At 47.7% G+C, this 21,324-nt stretch overlaps 1 protein-coding gene across 9 annotated transcripts in view; it reads left to right on the forward strand.

Moving 5' to 3' along the window:
* LOC144099489 (uncharacterized) overlaps positions 1-21,324 on the forward strand; it is a 79,826-nt gene that overhangs the window by 48,278 nt on the left and 10,224 nt on the right. For 3 of the 9 annotated variants that reach the window (XM_077632835.1, XM_077632837.1, XM_077632836.1), the window contains 5 exons: positions 5,687-5,785; positions 12,603-12,694; positions 14,200-14,285; positions 16,140-16,428; positions 20,698-20,862. In XM_077632835.1, coding sequence (XP_077488961.1) covers positions 12,667-12,694; positions 14,200-14,285; positions 16,140-16,428; positions 20,698-20,862 — 568 coding nt within the window. In that variant the 5' untranslated portion in view covers positions 5,687-5,785; positions 12,603-12,666. Of the gene's footprint in view, positions 1-106; positions 1,907-5,686; positions 5,786-12,370; positions 12,434-12,602; positions 12,695-14,199; positions 14,286-16,139; positions 16,429-20,697; positions 20,863-21,324 lie in introns of those variants that run through there. The other 6 variants (XM_077632828.1, XM_077632834.1, XM_077632830.1 and 3 more) reach the window with 5 other exon arrangements.

Raw genomic sequence — 21,324 nt, forward strand, 5'->3', positions numbered from 1 at the left:
GCAAACGACAGGACAGAGATGAAGAAGGGACGCCACACAGCGCTGTAGTTATGGATCATCGTAAACACCAACTCGCCCAACAAATGCTTTTGTCGAATTTCATGAATATATAGAGTGTCCGTACACTGTCTACAGGCTTTACTGACAAAAGTATATGAACATTCTGTAGACTCTCTAAAGATATTATGTATGGGTTAAGCAACCTTGCAGCGCAAATTCTTCGTGTTAACGTGAGAAGCCGTAGCGCGTTCTTTCAGCTGTGCCCACGAGTACGCTCCTTTCAGCTTTCAGGCTGTTTGCTGGTCGACAAAATGGAACGTCAAAACGGTTGTGGCCGGGTAGGCAGTGGTCTCATAAAGGCCTGGTTGTTGTAGTGAAAAGACGAGAAGTGTTGAAGAAAGGCTATGAACGCACGCCCTCGCCGACCACTGAAAAACGGGATATTCCGCGATGGTCACGGACAGACTAATTTGACGGAACGACGGTCAACTACAGGTGGCGCCGTGGTGCTACAAGAGCCTGAACCGATAACGAGAGGAACGCCTGCGCCACCTAGGGGACAAGCGTCTCGTCTTGTTGAGCGCAAGCCGTTGGAGCCCTGGGCTGAGGACCCCATCGACCGTTGCAGCAAAAATCACTTCTCCAAAAAACAAACGTCTTAAGACTCGACCCGTCTCGTTGATCGGCTTTTTGCTTCGTGTTATCGTGGCGGCAAGAAATCACCAGTAACTTTTCTTCGCCACTTTGCCATTTCAGGTTAGGTTGTCCATGACAGCCCATATTCACGAAACGAGAATGGACGCGATAACATGGCTGACGTCCCAGTCGATTGCTTCCAGCGCTTTTTTCTTTTTGGCTTTTCTGTCTAATAAGCAATTCTGCAACGTTACGGTTTAGCTCCTATTTCTCTCCGTATGAGGTAGCGATCACCCTCGCAGCCTCCCATCACGACTCTAAATTCATCCTCACAGACTCTCGCGGAGCCTGTCGTAACTTTGAGTTCGGTTGGACAACTCCACTCGCTCACCAAATTCTTCGCCACAGTAATCGCGACTGTAATCCAACTCATCGCACAATCATATGGGTCCCCGGCCACCAAGGCATGCCAGGTAACGAAACCGCTCATGAGGCAGCCCGCGCGCTAGACGCCATTGGGGCTCCGGAATGGAAGCTCCACCTAAATTTGTGAGGACCTGGGCCATAGGGCCTGGGCCCAAACACCTCCTTGTAAATAATAAATGTTTACCACCACCACCACCACTCACTTACCAGGCACCAGGCGCTCCTTGGGAGGACCTTAAACCAGGTGACAGCCCTCCTCTTCTTTCTTTTAAAGGTATTACTAAACACTATCGTGCCGAACATCGGCGCCACCCTGTTACTATGAAGGGACTGGGTGAAGAAGGCGAACTAACTCTCCTTAGGCTCTTTACAGGCACCTGCTGTGCCTGGCGGTTCTCAAGCACTTTGATTCTTCTTTTGGCGGTCGCTGCTCATTCTGTGGGGAGGTGGCCGACACCTTTCACATCCCCCCCCCCCCATCACCCCTTCCCCTACCCGAGAGTCCTGGGAGGCGGCCCTGCTCGGCTGCCAGGAACTATCGGCCCAATTAACAGGCCCTGGTTCGGCGGACCTGCGCAGCCGTTAAAGCCAACGGCATCTCGGAATAAGGGACTCTGCCTTGTATTGTAAGGGGTGAGACCCACTGGGGGCCTCTCCCCGATACCTCTCTGTGAATATAGCCAAATAAATGTTTTTCACCGTTACTACCTCCGGCCCCTCGTGCGTGTGGGCGAAGGAAGAACGATCAGCCGATGAGCGTGAGCCCTTCCTTCTTGACGAAGAAGAAGGAGAAGATTACACATATCCGAGGTCGACGCTTGGACTCCCCCAATTATGGAGATAGGTGAGCCAATGGATTCCTCCCAACTAAATAGACCTCTTAGTCCAAATGTTTCTGCAGCACCGTCTAACGCCCCCACTTGTTGGCTTTGAAGCGGCCACTCTAATGCTTTTGGCTGCTCTGCTGAAGTACGAGCGCTTGAGACAGTGCTGGGGTCACACCGGCGTCCTAGTATCTAGTTTCTGTCGCCGCAGAATTCGGAACGCGGCGCTTCAACAGACGTAGTTGCTTAGGTGGCCTGTGTCTTCTTTGCGCAACGTACGGCATTCTCTCGAACCTCGCAAACGTTGTCTTCAAGCATCATCTTGTTTTACACCGCAGAAGCAATATTTGCCTTCTCACTTGCTATTTGCTCTTTCTTGTTTGCTGTTTGAAATGTCAAACGTCATGCTAGGGGGCGCTTTCTGACAAATGTCCGGAGTTAGCACAGGCGTTAAGCAGAATACAGCAGAATCGTCGTTGCCCAGATGGCAAACTGTACGCTCCCGCAGGCACCTAGATCAATTGTTGACCTTCCACGTTCTATCCATGCAGCTAAAAACTTTTAGGGGTACCGCTTTGGCGTGCCTCTGCAGCCATTGATACATGAAGGAGAGGCAAATGCACCTCGGATGCCTCGGATGTACGAAAAGAGCACATAATACATTTTGCGGGAAGAACTGAATGTCAGTGCAGCAATGAGAAAGAATAAATTCTTTATAATTGTTCTATTCATGCAGGTTAGCACTCTAGCTGTGATAGCTTGCTTTGCCTTATCGCGAAAAAAAATTAAACAAAAATGATCGAAGCAGTGGTAGACTTAAAGGGACACTGAGGAGAACCCTATCAAATTTTTTTTGTTAGCAAAATCTGATAGTTCGGCATTTCATGGCTTTGTTGCCGCTTGTCCGGCAGCGAAATATGCATTGATTTCAAAGAAATTTGGATTCGAAGTTGAAAAAGTTTTCCCCGCCGCTCTGATTCAAACTCGAGAACTCTTATGACGACACGGAGAACTCTTATGACGTCGCAGGGCAGAGTGACGTGAAACGTGACGTAAACGGAGACTCCGTGATTTCTGGCGTCTAGCGGTGCGGTCTAGCAGCTGCCGAAATGAAATCTACCGCCGCCGCACGTTGAAGGCATCTATCGGGTGTCGCTACCGTCGCTCTGTTTACGTTAGCACCGGCGTCTTGCCAGCGTTGCGATGGATCCCGTTCCAGAACCCGACGACGTAGTTCTCGCAAAATCTCTGGCCTGCATTTCAGCGACCTCAGCCCCACAGAGTGTGCGATGCTTTTGAGGGAGCACGGTTAGGTTAGGCGCCGGCGGGTCGTTTCCCCCTTCCTCAATGAGCAGCCGTTGCAAACTAAATATCATAACCCCAGTGCGGGAAGTCGCGAGGCGCCCGGACAAGGTCGGCGCTTTGCGCCCATCGGAGGCTGGCGGGGCTTTGAGGCCAACGGATTGGGATTCCTTGAACGGCGCGGTTGCACGGCGCAGCAGGCGGCGTCGAGGTCTCCCACGATTGCAAGGGCCAAGTTATTTATTTATTTTATTGCCACAAAAAAAAAAACGGATAGGTGCTCAAGGAAGGTCGCGTTTAAAGTGGGCGCGTTGAAACTAAAGCCGACGCACGACGGTTCAACGGCTTCCGATAGATCCAACGGGTCTACTGGAACGGGCTCTCTCGCCCACTTGCATGTACCTTCATATGTGTACCGTGAATGGATCAAACTAGCCGAGAGCTCGAAAAGAACAGCTCCGCCAAACTGCCGAAGTTATTGAACTACATCACAGCGTGCACCTCGCCGCGGAGCCGAATCAGTCTGGCCGGCCGGCGGCGGCTGGCGCACTCGGCGCGAAATAGAGACATGCTCCAAGTCTCCCCGCCAGTGCGATCAGAGTGCGCCGAAGCCGCCGAACGCGTCGGCGGTCAAGCGCAGTTGGAGTATAGAGGGTCTCGCTTTGGCCGACTAACGTCGCCGTGCAGCGCGCGCGCGCGTGTTGCGCCGGAGCATAAACGCGCCTTAACAGAATCTGCGCTTAACCGCTAACCGATGTATTCGTTGGCGACATCTATAGGAGCCACTGAAAACCCCCGCCCACTCACTGAATAATAATAAAAAACCTGCGCGGAAGTTCGGAATTGAACCAGGGCCTTTGGCGCTTGTGGCAGAGACGCTACCACTCCACAACGACGGCTCAAGAAGCAATTGTCAATAAAGGCGCATCTAGTGAATGCACTCTTCCGATGCATAAATATCCGCGCTTTCGTTACGAATATCCTGGCCTAACAGAGCTAGGTCATCAGCAATTTTTCTGAACTGCCTTGTACCTTGTCTCCCGTCCCTAATAAACGATTTCCGTTCAGTAGTTTGAAGTTGACTGGCACAGCCGGGAATGTTTCGCTGGGAGAGCGTGCGAAGACACAAGTTTTGCCTTGTACGATTACCGACCATCGTGCCATCATAGTTTTTCATCGACCGTGGCGATCATCTGACAAGCCTTAACAGGCTCCTTCAAAGGTTAACTAGCACTTGAAGCGGCACCTGGAGTTCCTCTGCTGTTCGGCGCTTGTAAATCGAAGCGCGTCAAAAACAAAACCACGGGGCATGCAAAGCTCATAGACGCAAAGCGCTTTAACAAATCGAAACTCTCCTGACCGCCTGTGGAGCCGCCAAGCATCGGTTGCTTCCAACATTCAGGTTGCCTTTTGTCTGCCTTCTTTGTGTGATAAAAGTGGACTATCGGTTTTAAAACAAAACTTACTTCAATATTGAACCGCGCAATCTTCCTTTGTCAGCCTCAGAGATTCGCGCCCCATGTAGGAAGGAAAATTCTTCCAAGGTGGCGTCTCTTGTCCTACGACGTCACCACGCTTGTACTTGCGAGTTTGGCCTGTGGCGGCGTTACCTGTATTTTGGTTCTTGCTATTTTCTACTTTACAAGAGCTTTGTTTTCAGTAAGAGCGGCGTCTTTGTGATCAGGAGCTAGTATTCTATCGATACAAGCCAATTTCAATCTCTCCTCAGTGTCCCTTTAAGAAGGGGGTATGAAAGCTACAGAAAATTTTCTCTCATGATCGCAGTGATGTTGCTTTTTCACCGAAAGAAGTTTAAAAGATGTATTGTACAAATCAGTCCCATCCATGAGCTGCCCATAAATCTGTCATTGGACCGAGTAGTGTGTTGATGAACCTAGTAAGAGCCAGTAGTGTAAACTGAGTTGTGGCGAATGGTATTCGGAGACACAAGCTACACTGAAGACCCCTCAGCCTCAGTGATAACGGTTCGATTTTGATGTCAGCATTAGGGGTACTGGACCAACACACGGAAATTGCTTGAAACTTCCATTTTTTTTCGCTTACTGGCGAGCAGCGCGAAAACATGCGGCCTGATCAGTAGTTCGACTCGCTTAAGGTTCACAATTAGCATTAAACACGCTTCTCTGTCGGCATTAACAATTCATTACTGTCTTCTAACGTCGATAAAATATCCTTACATGTGTTGCTGTGAGATGAAAAGATTGAACGGTTTTAGACAGTGCAGCTCATTTAAAATGACCGGCTTTCACATAAACATCGAAGGCGACAAAAATTCTTCCCATGCGCGGAACAGGCCTTGATAGTTGTTGATACCTTGTGTAAATTATACTTTAGGCAAACGGCCAGACATTAGAACAAGCTTTTAAGACAGCACAACAATGCGTAGAAAGGGCTTGGGCAACCATTGCGAGAACTGTGGGCTGCATTTGTGAAGGCCTTATTTTTATAAGGTCATCTTGGCGTTTGTGTCCACGCAGAGCTGACCGAGCGGTCGTGGTCCACAGAATACACCACGGCGACCAAGAGCGAGGACACGGAATCCGCGTCGACGTCAGCATCCACCTTCAATGCCAGGCGTAAGTTTCTGAAGCGGCTGGAACACCTGAGCCCAACTGGCAACTCTTCCTTTGAATTGCGAACATGCCGCGACATGGGGAGCTGTGGTTGGGCTGCACCATGGCCTTGAATGACATGCGACCGTTCTATTTCCATTTTATTTCATTGGCATTATTTACTCTTTTTCTTGTAAGCTAAAACCCGCAGCAGGGATCCTGTCACCGGGATTCTTCAATGGGAGCACAAGATTGGAATATAACGAAAAGGAAAATAGAGGAATAATTATTGATTCATTCCAGCCGAGGCTTCAGTTAGTGCTATGCGTCGATTGAAGTTCGACCGGCGGTTCAAACAAGAAAAAAGGCGTTTACGTTGGCTCTTCCTTGTGATCTATTTTTAGAGATGCTGGGCGGCGCATTTGTTGATGCTCCTGGAGTTAAGAAAATAACTAAGAACTTTAGGTACATTCAAGACTTTCCCATTCTTTTTGATAGCAATTGCGAAGTCTTCTGCGCTGTTGCTCACAAAGTACCAACCCCACTTCGGAAGCAGCTTTTCACCACATAAGTTAACATTTAAGATCTCAGTAGACAGGAAGATCAATATCCTGGATGCTCAACTCGTTCTCAATGCAGACCAAACTTGCTGCTTTTACTAGCCTCGGGGTAACAAGGACCTATTGCCATTTATCCCGCGATTTGTTGTCTGTGAGCTCTCAAGAGGCTGTTCCTTCACAAAATGAGAAACTGGGTTTGCAAAAACTATGAGCCCAGAAAACACGAACCTGTCCCCGTTGCAGTAGACTGCAGGTTTCCCACAACTCACACATCGCGCTCAGCGGGGTCAAATGATGATTCCTCAAAACTTTAATTCAACTTACATTTTTCGCAAACTTCGCTGAGTGTTCTCTGCATGAGTCAGCGGTTTGAGCCGTTGTGTTTACGGCATTTATAGAATTCGGTGTGGCTGAGATGTATCAACGACAAGAGGGAAATTCACAGTTTATAAAAAAAACCAGCTCTCTTGAAAATTTAAAAACAGAAGACATATCAACAATTGCATAATCATTTAAGAGCAGCGCCGGATGAAATGGAATGCCTTGGTTGTAAAATTGAGTAAAATACTTCTTTCTTAGTTTTTCGAGTTTTGAGCATTATAAAAAAAAATATGGTGTAGTGTGAGCTCGTCTCCACATCTTTCACAAAGAGGCTTGTCTTGATTGGTTGGTAAGAAAATATGCGTAATGTGTGTGTGTCCGATGCGGAGACGACATAAAATTACTTCTGTGAAACGTTCCTGCTGTGTACAGCTCTTCCATTCGCCGAGGACAGGCTTTACAGAACGCAGCTTGTTGTTAATTTCATCATCCCAAGCTGTCTGCCATTTAGCCTTCAGATTACTTTGTATTAATTTCATGCAGTCTTTGTGGGGCACGCTGACTTTCTCAATTTCACACCTGTGAGCTTGTGCAACACATTTGTCGGCTCTTTCATTACCGTATATTACAACATGGCTCGGCACCCAGCAGAATTTTATGATACGTCCCTGTGTTGTGACTTTTTCTATGTTGTGTATTATGTTTCCTACTAAGGGTTCGCCTGCATTTCTGCAATGTAATGCCGTGAGCACGCTAAGTGAATCTGTGTATATTATGCCGTTTTCAAAACTGTTATTTATTATCCTCCTTACAGCTACAGAGGCAGCATAACACTCCGCAGTAAAAATAGAAGCACAGTTTGGCAGTCTTACTATCTTTTGCCAGTTTCCTTGCACAACCGCAATTCCGACATAATCTGCTGTTTTTGAGCCGTCAGTGTAAAACTCTGTGTAGTTCGCATATTTTTCTTGTAGTGCCCGGTATTCATGTAATATGTGCTTGTGTGACGTTTGTTTTTTTCGGTATTGTGTTAATGTAAAGTCACATACACGGGGAAGGCAGTCAGTCCCATGGGGGCAGTTGGTCGTGCCCAGAGGCGACATCAGGAAGGGCATCCAGTATTCCTAAAGTTTGGCAACAATCCTCGAAGCGGAGCAGCAGAGGTCTAACTGACTGGGGTTTGTTGTTGAACTGAGTTCTGGAGGTGCAGTCTGTAACTGTGGAATAACAGAGGTGTTTCGGCAAGGAACGGATTTTCAAGACATATGTGCATGTGAGCATAGTTCTTCTGTCTATAAAGGAGGGTTAATTGATTTCGACATAGAGACAGTTTAGGGGGGATGTTCTGTATGCACCAGTTGAAAGACGTAGACCAAGGTTATGCACTTGGTCCAGTCGTTTTATATATTATGGCCTCGCGGACCCATATGCAATGCATCCACAGTCTAGAGAAGAGCGTACTACAGACCTATAGATTTGCAAAAGACATGTTCTATCAGACCCCAAGTGTTTTCGTGACAGTACTTTTAGTATATTCAGGGATTGGGAGGCTTTCTTTTTGATGATGTTCATGTGTGGCAGGAATGTGTCTCTTGTCAAATGTTATGCCCAAAAATTTATGTTCTTGTTTAACTGGAAGTGCAATTTCATTTAAGTACATGGTGGGGTCAATCTGCAAACCTCTTCTGAAGAAAAAAAGGACAGCTACTGTTTTTCTTTTTGTGTGTTGAGAACTTAAACCCATTTCTTTCAGCCCAAATCGCAAGTCTGTTTACTGTCAGTTGTATCTGTCGCTCACAGGATGATGGGCTGGAGGACGTGCATGCTATTTGGAGGTCATCGACAATAGAGAAAACATAATTGACTTCGAAGCTATTTTAGAAATGGAATTTATTTTCACGACCAAAAGGGTAGCACTTGAAATACATCCCTGCGGTACCCCGTTCTTCTGAATGAATTTTTTGGAAAGGGTGGAGCCTAAGCGTACATGAAATGAACGGTCAGAAAGAAAATCTTTTAAGCAGTTCAGCATCCTTCCGCGGATACCCAGGTCCGCGAGGTCACGGAGGATCCGAAACCTCCAGGTGGTATCATAAGCCTTCTCCATATCAAAGGATACTGCAAGGTAGTGTTGGCTATATATGAATGGTTCTCTGGCTGTATTTTCATGGAGGATGAGATGGTCAGTTGTTGAACAAGATTTTTGAAATCCACACTGGTGGATATCAAGAAGTTCACGAGATCTAAGAACAAACATCAGCCTAACGTTGACAACACTTTCAAACGATTTAGCGAGACAGCTAGCAAAGGCTATTGGTCTGTAACTGCTAGGGGAGGTTGGTGGTTTTCCCGGTTTCAAGAATGGTAAAATAACGGCCTTTTTCCAGGCTTGGGGTATTTTTCCTGAAATTCATATTTTGTTTAAAAATCTCAAAAGTGCTTCTACATATAGCTTTCATAATGAATTTGATCAGGACGAGGCGCTGTCTGTTTGCCGGCAGACAGAACTCTTCTTATTTCATGAATTGTGATTAGACTGTTGTATGCTTCGTTTTTGCACGCGCTTGTAGGAAGTTTTTGTTTCTCCACGGTGTTTTTGTATTTTAAAAATTGTTTTGTATAGTGTGAAGAGCTGGAAACACTTGAGAAATGTTTACCTAGGATGTCTGCTTGTTCCTCTATACTTGTTTGTGTGCCAGGGGCTGTTAGAAAGCGAATTGTGAAAGGAGAGAAGCCGCAATTCAGTTTACGAACTTGCTCCCACATTTTTTTTTTTTTTTGATGTAATGGAACTGTTTATAGATGATACGTAGCTTTGCCATGAAGTCGCATTGCGGTGGGTATGCCGGGATTTTGCGCGCGCTTTCTTTAAAGCTTATAAAATTCTCGACTTTTGGATGCCTGCGAAAAATCCCCAGGCTTTATTCTGTTTCTTTTTGACTTCTCTTCAGTCTTGGTTATACCAAACCTTGTGGTTTTGGCGTACTACTCCCGAAGACTAAGGAATGGCTAGGCGTGCCGCAGCAATTATACAAGACGTAAACATTTCATTCAGTTCGCCTACGCTAAGATCTTCTGAAAAAAATGTTTCCACTGTAGCATTTTCCTGAAATAATTCCCAGTCAGCTATGCGGAGCTTAAAACGACGTGGTTTATTTGGAGTGATTGATGGTCGTGATGACAAGTTAATTACTATAGGAAGATGATCGCTTCCATACGGATTGTCAAGAACATTCAAATTAAAATCAGTAAAAACGGTGTGTGAACTAAATGGCAGGTCTATCTAACTCTTCTTTCCTGAAGCTGGGGAGCAATATGTGGGTTTTTCTGTATTTAGCAGGCAAGCGTCGTTGCAAAAAATAAAATCATCTAAAACACGACCTCTAGTGTCAGTCTGTTCGCTTCCCCGAAAACCAGAGTGGGCATTAAAATCCCCAACTACCAGATACGGCTCTGGTAGCTGTTTTAAAAGTGTTTCTAGGTCATTTAGTGTAACTGTTTGGTGTGGCCCGAGATATATAGAACATATTGTAATTGTTCTGAAATGTAGGACAGCCACTGCAACAGCTTTGTAGTTAGTTTTAAGTTTGATTTCGCTGGTTGCAACACCGCCTTGAATTACAATAGCAACACCTCCAGAGAGCGTACTAGTTTGCTCTCTGTCACAACGAGACTTTGTATTTCCTTAAAAAGTTCTTGTGTTTAGGACCTAGGTTCGTTTCCTGAAGGCATACAGCCATAGGGGAAGAAGTGTCTAAAAGATCTTTTATGTCAATGTAGTTATTGAAAAGCCCACGGCAGTTCCACTGTATTAGGAACGCCATTTTTGTGGCTTTTTTTTTTATGGAAGAAGCGGGAGCCTAAGTTTCTTGTTTAGGGGGACCCGTACTTCGGGTCCTTCCTGTGTTTTGACGGTCAAGTGAGTTGTGCCGCCCGTGCAGGACGGGCGTGCCGGATGATACATCCATCGCCTCGGTGGAGGTGCTGGAGGGCCGCGGGGATGCCGCGCGTGTACGTACTTAGGCCTCCTCCGAGAGGGAGGGGTCTGATCGTCCGCCTACTCAAGGGACGCCGAGACCTTTTTGGGGGCTGGCAGGGCAGCATTCGCTGACTCTGCCAGGGGCGCAGATGACCCTCCCTGAGGTTTTGCCTGGGCAGCAGCCCGAACGCGGTGTGGTGCAGCGTCCCCGCGCACCACGTCGGCGTAGTTTGTTCTTGCTATGAAGTTGAACGTGTGTTTTGCATGGAAGAGTTGTCGCGATTCCTTGAAAGTTATGTTTTGCTTTGTCTTCATTGTCATAATTTCTTTCTCATTCTTCCATGAGAGGCATGATCTTGAATAGGAGGCATGATCACCGTCACAGTTTGCGCAAAGTAGTGTTGCGGCTTCACAGTTTTCAGAAACCTGCTCTTGTGATACGGATTTCGCACATGTTTTCCGACCACGGCAACCCTGAGAACCATGACTGTATCGCTGGCAGTTGAAACAGCGTAGCGGGTTTGGGATGTAGTGTCGGACATTTATCTTGAGGCAAGCAACTTCTGTTGGCACGGGCAGTGTGCTTCAGCTGAACGTGAGGACAAGATGTCTTGTTGCAATTTCTTTGTTTTCCTTTCTTATTTTTATGCGGTGAACATTGATGACAGTTTTGTATATTATACCTTCAATCATTTCTTATTCTGTGATTTGAAGGAAATCGATTTCGGAAATCACACCCCGGACGGTGTTCAAATATCTATGTGCAGTAACTGAGACAGTGTATCCCCAATGGACACCATGTTGGACAGTTTAGAATATTGGTCGTTGTCTTTCAGTTCTAGTAGGAGGTCGCCACTAGGCATTTTTTTAGCTTGTAACCCGTGCCCAAGGCAAAGGTTAGGGCTTTTGTGGATATAAATGAGGATGTTGTTCGGGCGGTCTTATCTGTTGCTTGGCTGCGAAGGACGTGAAATTTCGGGAATGTTTCCTTGGACTTCTGAAGGTAGTGGGTTGTGACATCGGTCCGCACTCTTTTTTGAGCGCGATCATTTTGTGAAGGGGGAGGAGCCATGGAATAAGTGTGTTGTTCGGTCATGGTGCCAGCCGCCCACCACGGAGCCCAACAAGGGGATGGGACAGGAACTTGTAAGCAAGTCCTGCCCGTGCCAGCTGTACACCTCAACTATAACCAAATATGACGCAACTCAGGGTAGTTGGTCACACAAGGCTAGCCCTCGCCACCACGAAAAAAGGAAAAACCGAGAAGTGAGTATGAGATAGGAGAGTTTTGAGAAAGAAGATAGGAAAGTGAAAGATAGAGGGGAGGATAGGAAAAGGCGACTGCCGATTCCCCCCGGTCGGGTCAGGCCGGAGGTGCCGTCTACAGGAAGCTGGGGCCAAAGTGGTGTGTTGCCTCCGCCGAGGGGCCTTAAAGGTCCAAACGCTCGGCTTCGGCTCAACCACCAGGAATCCCTTTTCCCCGCACACGGGGATGCTACGCACGGCTAGGCGCGGGTACTCGGGTCCGTGGTGATGCGTTGTTCACTATCATCTCCTTGGAGGGATGCCCCTGCGGATGCTCGGGAACACGTGCTGTCGCCTCTCACCAATGCCTGCAAGCTGCAGACGCCCCCCCCCCCCCCCCCCCCCCCCTTCGGGGTCCTGAGGTTCATTGAGAGCTGAACATAACTAGAGCTGCGTAGTCAATTGTTCGTGTTAGGTTATGAAAATTACACTTACTTGCTGCAGGTACTGCGCGCATTACTGAGGACTTCAAAGCAATCCTTTCATTTGTTACCCAACAGCAACACCGTAAGTATTTGTATCCTGTATCTCGCACTGAGCAGACGCCAGTCCCAGTTTCAACATTACTGTGCATGTTTCGTCTGCTCCTGCACAAGCGGAAGATTCTGAACATTTGCCGACACTTTCCTCTTCACGCCTCTGGCGTTCCTGTTCACAATGTCCCACTCTCTCGCAGGTCAAAGGCAAAGTTGTACGTGGCAGGCACGCTTCTTTTTATTCTGGCCATATCTGTTGCAGCAATGCTGCTCATGGAGAGACAGAGCGTGGGTACGGCATTTCACCGCACTTTATTCTGTTGTTTTTGCAATCCACCGCGGTGGCTTAGTTTTATTGGCGTTAGTACGCCGAACTAAAAGTTGCGGGATCGATTCCCAGCCGTGGCAGCCGCACTTCGACGCAGGCAGAATGCAGAATATGTCTACGAGCTGCGTGAAATGTCAGTGCTCGTTAAATCAGAGCGGGTGGCAAAAATTATTCCGGAGCCATCCACAACGGCCCCACTTTCTATCTTCCCCTTCTCTCACTCTCTTCGCCATCCCTTCCCTCACGGAGCGGTTGAGGTGTTCACCGAGAGTGAGGAGACAGTTACTGCGCTTTTCTACTGCTCATAATCAGAACTTATTTGCGGTGCATTCCTTTGGCAGTTTACATTTATAATTACTGATATCTATAAATGGAAATATGACCCACTCAGCTTAAAAGCGTGGGCGTCAACAATATATTTCACCGATGCAAAAAATATTGTTGAAACTTTATAAAATGTGGTGCGCAAAGGAAGCAGGAGTACAGGCATCATTCATTCTCAATGGCGGCCAGGAATTGATGAAGCAGGAGTGAGCAAATTTGGCAGCGCAGCAGCAGACCGCTGGGTAACACAGGAACGCAGCAGCTAGCCTTGTTCTCGCGAACATATGATCCGAATATTTATTTTTCCGCTACGATATCGAAATAAGCTCATAATTAAGTTTTCAGCTTTCAACTCTATTATCTCCCCTAACTCGCTGACACGGGCGAAGAAGCTACAGCAGGGCCAACTAAATCATTGGGTGAATGTTATGACGCTGTTCTCGAGTTAGAACGGTGCGCATTTGGCAGGCAATCTTGCTATCCTGAATAGGGTAGATTAGGAATTTTGCTGGTAGTGGGTGGCCTCAGCTTACGCAGGACACTGGCGGTTGGAGGTCATTAGGAGGGGATTTTGTGCTGCTGTGAACGTAATGCGGGTGATGATGATGTGATGATGATGATGACGAAGACGGGCTGCCAGGATCGGTGAAGTGAGGTACCGAACCGGTCCCGAGCAACTTTCGCGCCTGTGCGATGTGCCTCTACTTTGATGGCAATATCCTCTAAAAACAAAACGCCTTTGCAATACGAGAATCAACAATGAAAGACAGAAAAGCAAAAAAATCATTGCCTGTTATCAAGCTGCCTAGGACTGTCATCGCCTCTACTATGGGTTTGAATAATTGTTTGCGCAGCAACCAGCTCTCTGGGAACGTGTACACAATTCTACGAACGCGTTACGTGTATCACCGTTTAATAAAGAAAAGAGTGATATCCTGAAACTTACATACGCCTTATTTAGGAACGCATTTGCAAGGGTGTCTTCGTAAATTATCTAACGACGTAAATTCGCTTCCGGCAGGAAATATAAAGCCATGGGTTGTAACGCGCCATGAGAGCACAGAGTGTACAGTTGCAAACTTCACACTTTGCTAAGCCACCACGTCTTCTTCGCCGCCAACAAAATTCTTCTATTTTGCCGGCAGCGCAGCGCAACTCCGAGCAGGCGGCCGCCACCACCGAGACCGAAGAGCACGTCTCGTGGGCCAGAGCGGCGCGGACGACAAGAATGGTCGGTCGTGAATGCGTGTCATTCTTGCTGGAGAACGCACACTAATGGTGACTTCCAATCGCAGAGTTGGAGCACTTCTGGAGCAACGTTTCCTGGTATTTTCGGAGCAACTGTATTCCAAACGCAGATCTGAGCCACGGATCGCGTCTTCCAATCGTAGACAGGGAGCGGTTGACGCGCCGAGATTGCTCCGTGGAGCAGTCGGGACTGCTCCGCCGAAATCGGCGGATCCGACCGGAAGTTTGCGTGACGTTCTTATGCAGCGGCGATAGCGGCGCCCTACATGCTCTGGCCTGCATGCTCTGGCCAGAGCAAGTGTACTCCTATCGCAATTTCAGGTCGCGCGCTCTGCGCCGGATTCAGGCGCTCTGTCACAGAGCGTGCAGACCGCTCCAGGCCTGCGATTGGAATTCACCACAAGATTCAAGGTTGTGTGTTATAGCTGGCAACGTTGCGCCGGGCCTGAGAAACGACCCTCTGTTGCGGATATGTCTCAGTGTGTTTCAAATAACTTATTACAACCCTATTTCCAGTCGAGAGCTTTTGTTTTCTCGGACTCTGACGTCAGGAGAGAGAACGAAGAACCGTCACAAGTTACGCGCTCCCCCTGAACAGTGTTGCATTTGGTACTCAGTCGCCGGGCGATGTCATCTGTAGCGGTTTTGTGCATCCTCTCCCAACGTCACAAATGGCAGAAACTAAAACTCTTGGCTGGACAGGAATACTTTGGCACATTTTCTCGTGCTCTCTAGTCTCTAAGGCCACGCGAACCGTTATCAGCGAGAAAAGAACCTTAAAAATTAGTGTATTTGGTCCTCGAAAAGCTATCTCGACGTTGAGAAACAAGAACGAAAATAGGGAGGGGACACTTAAGCCACGCCTTAAAGGTATGACGCAATACCGTATTGGGTTAATTCCCATATATGCAGAAATGGTCATTCTCTACTTTTACATTCATAAGTCTCTGGGAGTCCCCATAACCCCTCCAGACGCAGTGGTGCAGCGGTTAAGCGACGCGCTACTGCACTGCGATGGCAGGTGCTCCCAGCGGTGGGCCTTGTGCGACACAGATTGCTCTACCCAAGCGACCAATCGTTATAATTTAACTGCCTCCTGCCACAGTGGGCAGTTTGCACATTATCCGATGGCGAAGTTATGATGACGCTACAAGGTCATGTCACCTAAGTGGCCCCGCCTGCCTCCTAGCCCCACTGAAACGTTCCATATGAGCTGCTCGTATGCATTGAATTATGGAAATATGGAGTCCATAAGATATAGAAATATATATGAAAATTCATATCTTGTCTTTAAAGAGTCCGTAAGCGTGCCACATAATTTATATACGATTTCCATACAGTGTACATGACAGAGTCCGTCAGTTTCCATCCGTGTTTCCATGTATAGTCCATGCCGACTCCGTAGGCTCCCTACTGACTCCATAAAATTTCTAATGGAAACGTATGAAATCATAGAACTCGCCATGTGGAAACTTTCAGTCGGGAGGTTCCTCTCTGGGCACCACCTGCTAGAATAATGGGCGTGATTTTTCGCTCACAACGCTGACAACGCCGGCACCTGATTTTCTCGATAACGGAGCCTAGTCGCGTATCATCTCAGGGAGTGACAGATGAAAGAGGATTAAACACGGCTTCTTCTAATTAAACGCGGCGTCATGAAAATCGGTCGACATCATCAGTTGAAGGACCTCCTTTGAGAGGGCATCTGTCGGTTCCTTCCTGAGCTGAATCCGACTGTAGCTAACAGGCCTGCGTCTATTTTACATGTTATTTTGCGGGCACTTATCTCAGTAAAGGGACGTGTAAAATCATTGCTAGGACCGCCGAAAACTCGCAGGTTCCCGCAAGACGTGTGGCGACCGCGGCAGACACGACAAATTCTCCCGAGACACGGGGAGCAACGGCCACGGCCACAAAGTCGTCTCCGCCTCCACCGACGCAGCTACACGGATTGTCACGTGAGGTGCAGACGGAAGACGAAACGGACGAGACGTCACGCAGCCCTGCACCAACTACCGCAGCGGGGCAGTCGTCACCGGCGGCCGCAACATTCGAAACGACCGACAGGGGGCAGCTTACGAGGAGCAAGCCACGGAAAAGGCGTCGTTCATCGACACCAGCAGAGAGTAAGAATAATGAGTTTAATCGACCGATATTTCTGTAACAGTCCTAACATATTCATTCGTATGCAGCAAACGCTGAAAAATGTATTTTAAACAGCTTCCTGTTCCCCACAGAAGGAGACTATATGATTGAGCGGTTTCATCTATGGGGAACAGTGATTGTGAAATTCTATTGAAATATTGAAGAGTACGTAAATATTAAAGAAGCAGTTATTATAGATAAAATGATATGAAAAGAAACATTTAAATACCGGAAAACTGCTTACAAAACAAAAAATTAACCGGGATTAATTCGCTCAAGGAAATAAGCACTGCATTTTAGGCAAGACGTTGTCAGGTTGTCGGTAGCCGATTTTTTAGTGGCTTCCTGGTTAGTGTACGTAAATTAATAAAGCCCTTTCTGCTTCCCCGCGAGTTTTCATTTTAACGCTAGGAACAGTTGCCGAAGGAAATTTTCTTCCTTCTTTATTAAGCGGTGTTTTAAAAGGGAAATGCAGAAACCCGTCCTCTTTCCTCCATTGTGATCGGGTCTAGCCTTTGCAAAACAGATTACTCACGGACTGACTCGGACCATGACCGAGACGCCATCCTGTGGCTATGTGAACCAAGTGCAGTCTCTCATTGGTCTAACCTCCATCACAGTAGCCTCGAGCTTCCCCCTTGATTACAAAAGCACTTTTGATCAATAAATAACCGACAAGGCGATTGAGCTCAAGGTTCACAGAGTACGCTCAATGTGTTCTCCCGATTGCCCTCCACAGAAAGTTCATCCAAAACTGCGTGCATTGATGAAGTAATGAAAGTTAACCGATTATGTTTAGGCAATGCATGTGCTCCACTTGCGCGAAGTTTTGCCTTCACCCGCACGATCAGTGAGACGAGGTCAGAGGTGAGGTGAGAACAAGTTGTTATTAGCTAAACGATACCATACGCTATTTAAAAAAAAGGTAGTAAAAAGGTAGTAAGTTCAGCAGTTACTCTCACTGAATTTTACAACTTTTTTTCACTAAATATTTACTACCCTCTTCAAGGTAGTTAGTAAAAGTCGGCCCTTCCTACCTCATTACTAACTATGGTCGCTAGTTAATACCTGGTTAGTAACTGTTCCTTAAACCATAAATAATGTCGCAGGAGGTATTGGACACGGACTGGTTTGTTAATAAAATTATTTTGTAATTAAAGATTCCTGCTGCGTCGTGGGGTTAGGTACACTAAGCTGTTTCTAGAATTGCAACTTAATAATTAGGGCTGGTATCTTAGCTCAACGGATAAGAGTCACTAGCCCCTGACAGGCAGATTTACAGAGTATATAAGACCTGGTGAAATATTTACTCGTGCATATTTGACTCTTAGTGATATGTGCTTTTGGTCAACAAGGTTCACTGTTGTTAGCGCTAGACCTGTGTCCATGCCCATCCTTCCGTATTAGGAAGTTTGGCGAGTGTTGCTCATCTTTTCCTTCCTTGTATCCCACTTAACTTCATAATGAACCTGCTTTAAGCCAGCTCGTGTAGAAACCACGAATTGTCCGCTGAAATGTCATTTGCATATATGTGATACCTGTACAATGATGACTCATTGTGATGTCTTTGAAAACCAGACCACTCGTGTAAAGAGTCAGCACTGTAGATATTTTCGGAAAAACAAAATTCTCTTAAAAGATAGCTACATTACAGTAGCATTTCGAGCCATCAGAGTGGCGACGCCGCCACGCTGTCACGTTGTTGGTCACGTGGAGCGGAGCAGCTGCCAGCGGCGCGGCGCCGTGGCTCATCACTTGGTTCGTCACCTGGTTGATCACGTGACGAGCCACGTGGTGCGGAGCAGTTGTTGCTGCCGCCGGCGCCGGCGAAACCTAGAGTTCCTGTATATGCTCCCGCAGAGAGCAGAGTTACGCGAAGGTCCGCCATTTTGTTCCAAGCTCTGCGGGAAAGCTGCTTCTCGTGTGGCAGGAGCCTTACGAGAAGGCCGTTTATAAGCACCCCATCCTCCTCCCAGTGGGGGCTTCACAATACCCCTTCAGTCGGATAACAAAGGAGACTGTGCTCAAGACGGGAGCGGCTGTCCCTTTCCGGCTCATGTGCTGGACATAAGCAGCCATAGCTTGGAACAAGATACGTCAACGTGATCACGTGATCGCCGCTCCGCGAATAGTGTTACGAGCGGCGCGGGGAAATGTCGCTCAACTCCGCTCCCTGCGGGAGCATATATAGGAACACTAGCGAAACCGAGCTGCCACAGCTGTGCGCATGCGCCGTGTCAAGTGGGGCGAAGATGAAGAAGGAACTCCCAGCGATACGGAGCGGCGAGGCTGACTTTGCAATTCAACTGAGCAAGTTCCACTCGGCCAGCTGTAGCTGTCGCGTCACTCCAGGTTTAACCAGAGGTAAACCACCGCCATTTTTATTTATTTATTTTGCAATCTGAGCCCTTGTGTGTGCACGGCAGGGTTGTTTGATGACGTCGCCTCACGTGACTTGTACACGTAATGGCCCGTATGTCTGAGCCGAAGTGTGTGATTTACGGCCAGCACACCCCAATAGCTCTCACTGGTGTCGGGCACTGGTCGCATTGAACATATAGGTTTTTTTTGCGGCGTGAGCTTCACCGTCGCTGCGGCCGCGCGCCCGCTCCAGCGTCGGAGTCGAGCGTGACGTCACGCGGATGAGCAGTTGTGCGCATGCGCCGATACCATGGTAACCAGACAGACCCCATAGCTGCGCCGCGTTTTTCGCCGACGCCTCGCCGCACGCCGCTCTATCACGCGAACCGCGCGTCGTATGCGCAGCATTTCGTATAAAAGGCGGAGATGCAGTGGACGCCTGTATCACACCGTTTGACATGCATGCAGAGAAGGAGAGTCCAGCCGCTGCTAAACGGCGGTTTAGACAAGACAATATTAACTCTTCCGATCCTGAGATTGTCGCCTGGCACTTGGCTACTCAACAAAGAGAGAATGAGCGTGAGAAGGCGAAGAGAGTAGCGGAGACGCCCGAACAGAGAGAGGAACGGCTTGCCAAATGGAGATGCCAGACTGCCGAGCGTAATAGACGGCGCATAGCCGCTGAGATGGAGCCTATGGAAGGCGTCAGTCAACGGCAACCAACAGAAGAGGATGTGAAGGCCCGTCGTGTGACTGATCACACCATTCGAGTTTCCAAAATACAAACTCAGCCAGGGAAACGTACCTCTCGCTACGTATATCCTGGCATAGCCGAGCTAAGCCACTGCCATTTTTTTTTTCTAACGTGTGCACATATTTAAGAAGCTTAGCCGACACACCGTTCTAAACCCTAGCAACATATGCGAAAACGGTTTCTACCATTTCTTAGTAAATACTAGTACCTTTTTGTTCGTGACCGTAGCGCCCTTGACTAGCATTTTAAGGTAGTAACATTTACTAGTTATACTTTTACTATCTCTATTTGGTAGTGGCCTGTGTGACAAATTTCTGGTTAATAGTTACTTATACCATTCTCCGACCTTTTTCTTAAGTGTAGGATTCTGTGTTGTTAATTTTTTTCCGCTAGGTGACTGACGGAAGCACGAAATATTGACATATATAAAAACCTCACTGGACGATTACTTAATTTGTTAGTGGAAATTTTTAGCGCACCTGTAGAGGTATATTTTAATTCACGATATATATGTACGTTTATACGCCACTCTTTTTTTTTTTTATCTTACACGTACTCGTTCTTCGACTCGCACTGCTCTCCAGTTCTTCGCTCCAAGCTAACGGCGCGTTTCGCCGCAGCCGTCGCACACGGAGCGTGCGACAGTCTTGGGGAACGCTGTCGCCGTACCTTCCTCTTTGCACGGTAGCAACGCTCCGTTACGCCGACGGCCTACGACAATGCCGACGCTCAGCCCAAGGGACGGGCATTTCACAGCTGCGCCGTACAACAAAAAAAACAAACGAACTTCTTGCAGCAGTTGATGGAGCAGCCAATCCGGATTTGTTCTCTGAGCGAACAAGAATTGAGGCTCGGCCGCGTTTCTATTGAGACGGAATGGAAAACCTACCCGAGTCCATATATAAGCCGTATGCCAGTGTAATTTAAAATGCCCAGGTGTTCGAAATAAATCCGGAGCCCTTTACTACGGCGCCTCTCATAGCCTCTTTGGAGCGTTGGGAGTTTAAATAGCCCCACCGTACCATACCTCCGAGACATGCGCAGATCCTGTGCGCCGCTAATTTCCCCGTCCAGTCCTATCACAGGTAGATAGCAGAACACTGCGTCGTCGACAAGTTTCCTCCCTTGTGCGCAGACACTGCGACGTCCCCTCCCCAACACGAGCACCCCCTGGTGGTGTGCGTGGTGGGCGGCCACCTACGGTCCACCAAGCCTCCCCCCGCCGGCCTCTGCGACTACATGGTTTTCGAGCACGTGCGCGTTGCGAAGGATTCGGAAGATTTCGTAGCCGCTTCGAACCGTGAGTTGACCGTTTCGGGTCTTTCTTTTTTCCTTTGCATAGCGCGATAACAGCTCCGGCTTCAACCTTCTTTTTCAGTCGCTTTGGATGAAAAGACGGCGTAGTTAAGGGGACGTGCACTAGAGCAAAATACTTTTGTTAATATCTCTTCCAGATTGCTGAAAATTTCACAGTGGAGACATTTTGGCCTGTTTGTTTTAAATCTATTGTCCATTTTGACTTTCCTTGCGTGGATAAATTTTTGTAAGCCATGTATTTGAAATATAGCGATGCTGTGCACCGATCTTCCTCAGCACAGACATACAACAGCACTGAAGAATTCCCATTTTTCTCACTGTGATTCCTTTTATTCAGTAAGAAAGAAGTGCGCCATGTAAAAATTTCAGAATTGAAAAAGAATTAATTCTGTTTTCTTTTAACACGATAGTGCTCCCATTGCGCAGAAAATCCGGCGTCAGTCGG

Source organism: Amblyomma americanum, chromosome 7 (genome assembly GCF_052857255.1).
Source record: "Amblyomma americanum isolate KBUSLIRL-KWMA chromosome 7, ASM5285725v1, whole genome shotgun sequence".
Classification (NCBI taxonomy): Eukaryota; Metazoa; Arthropoda; class Arachnida; order Ixodida; family Ixodidae; genus Amblyomma; species Amblyomma americanum.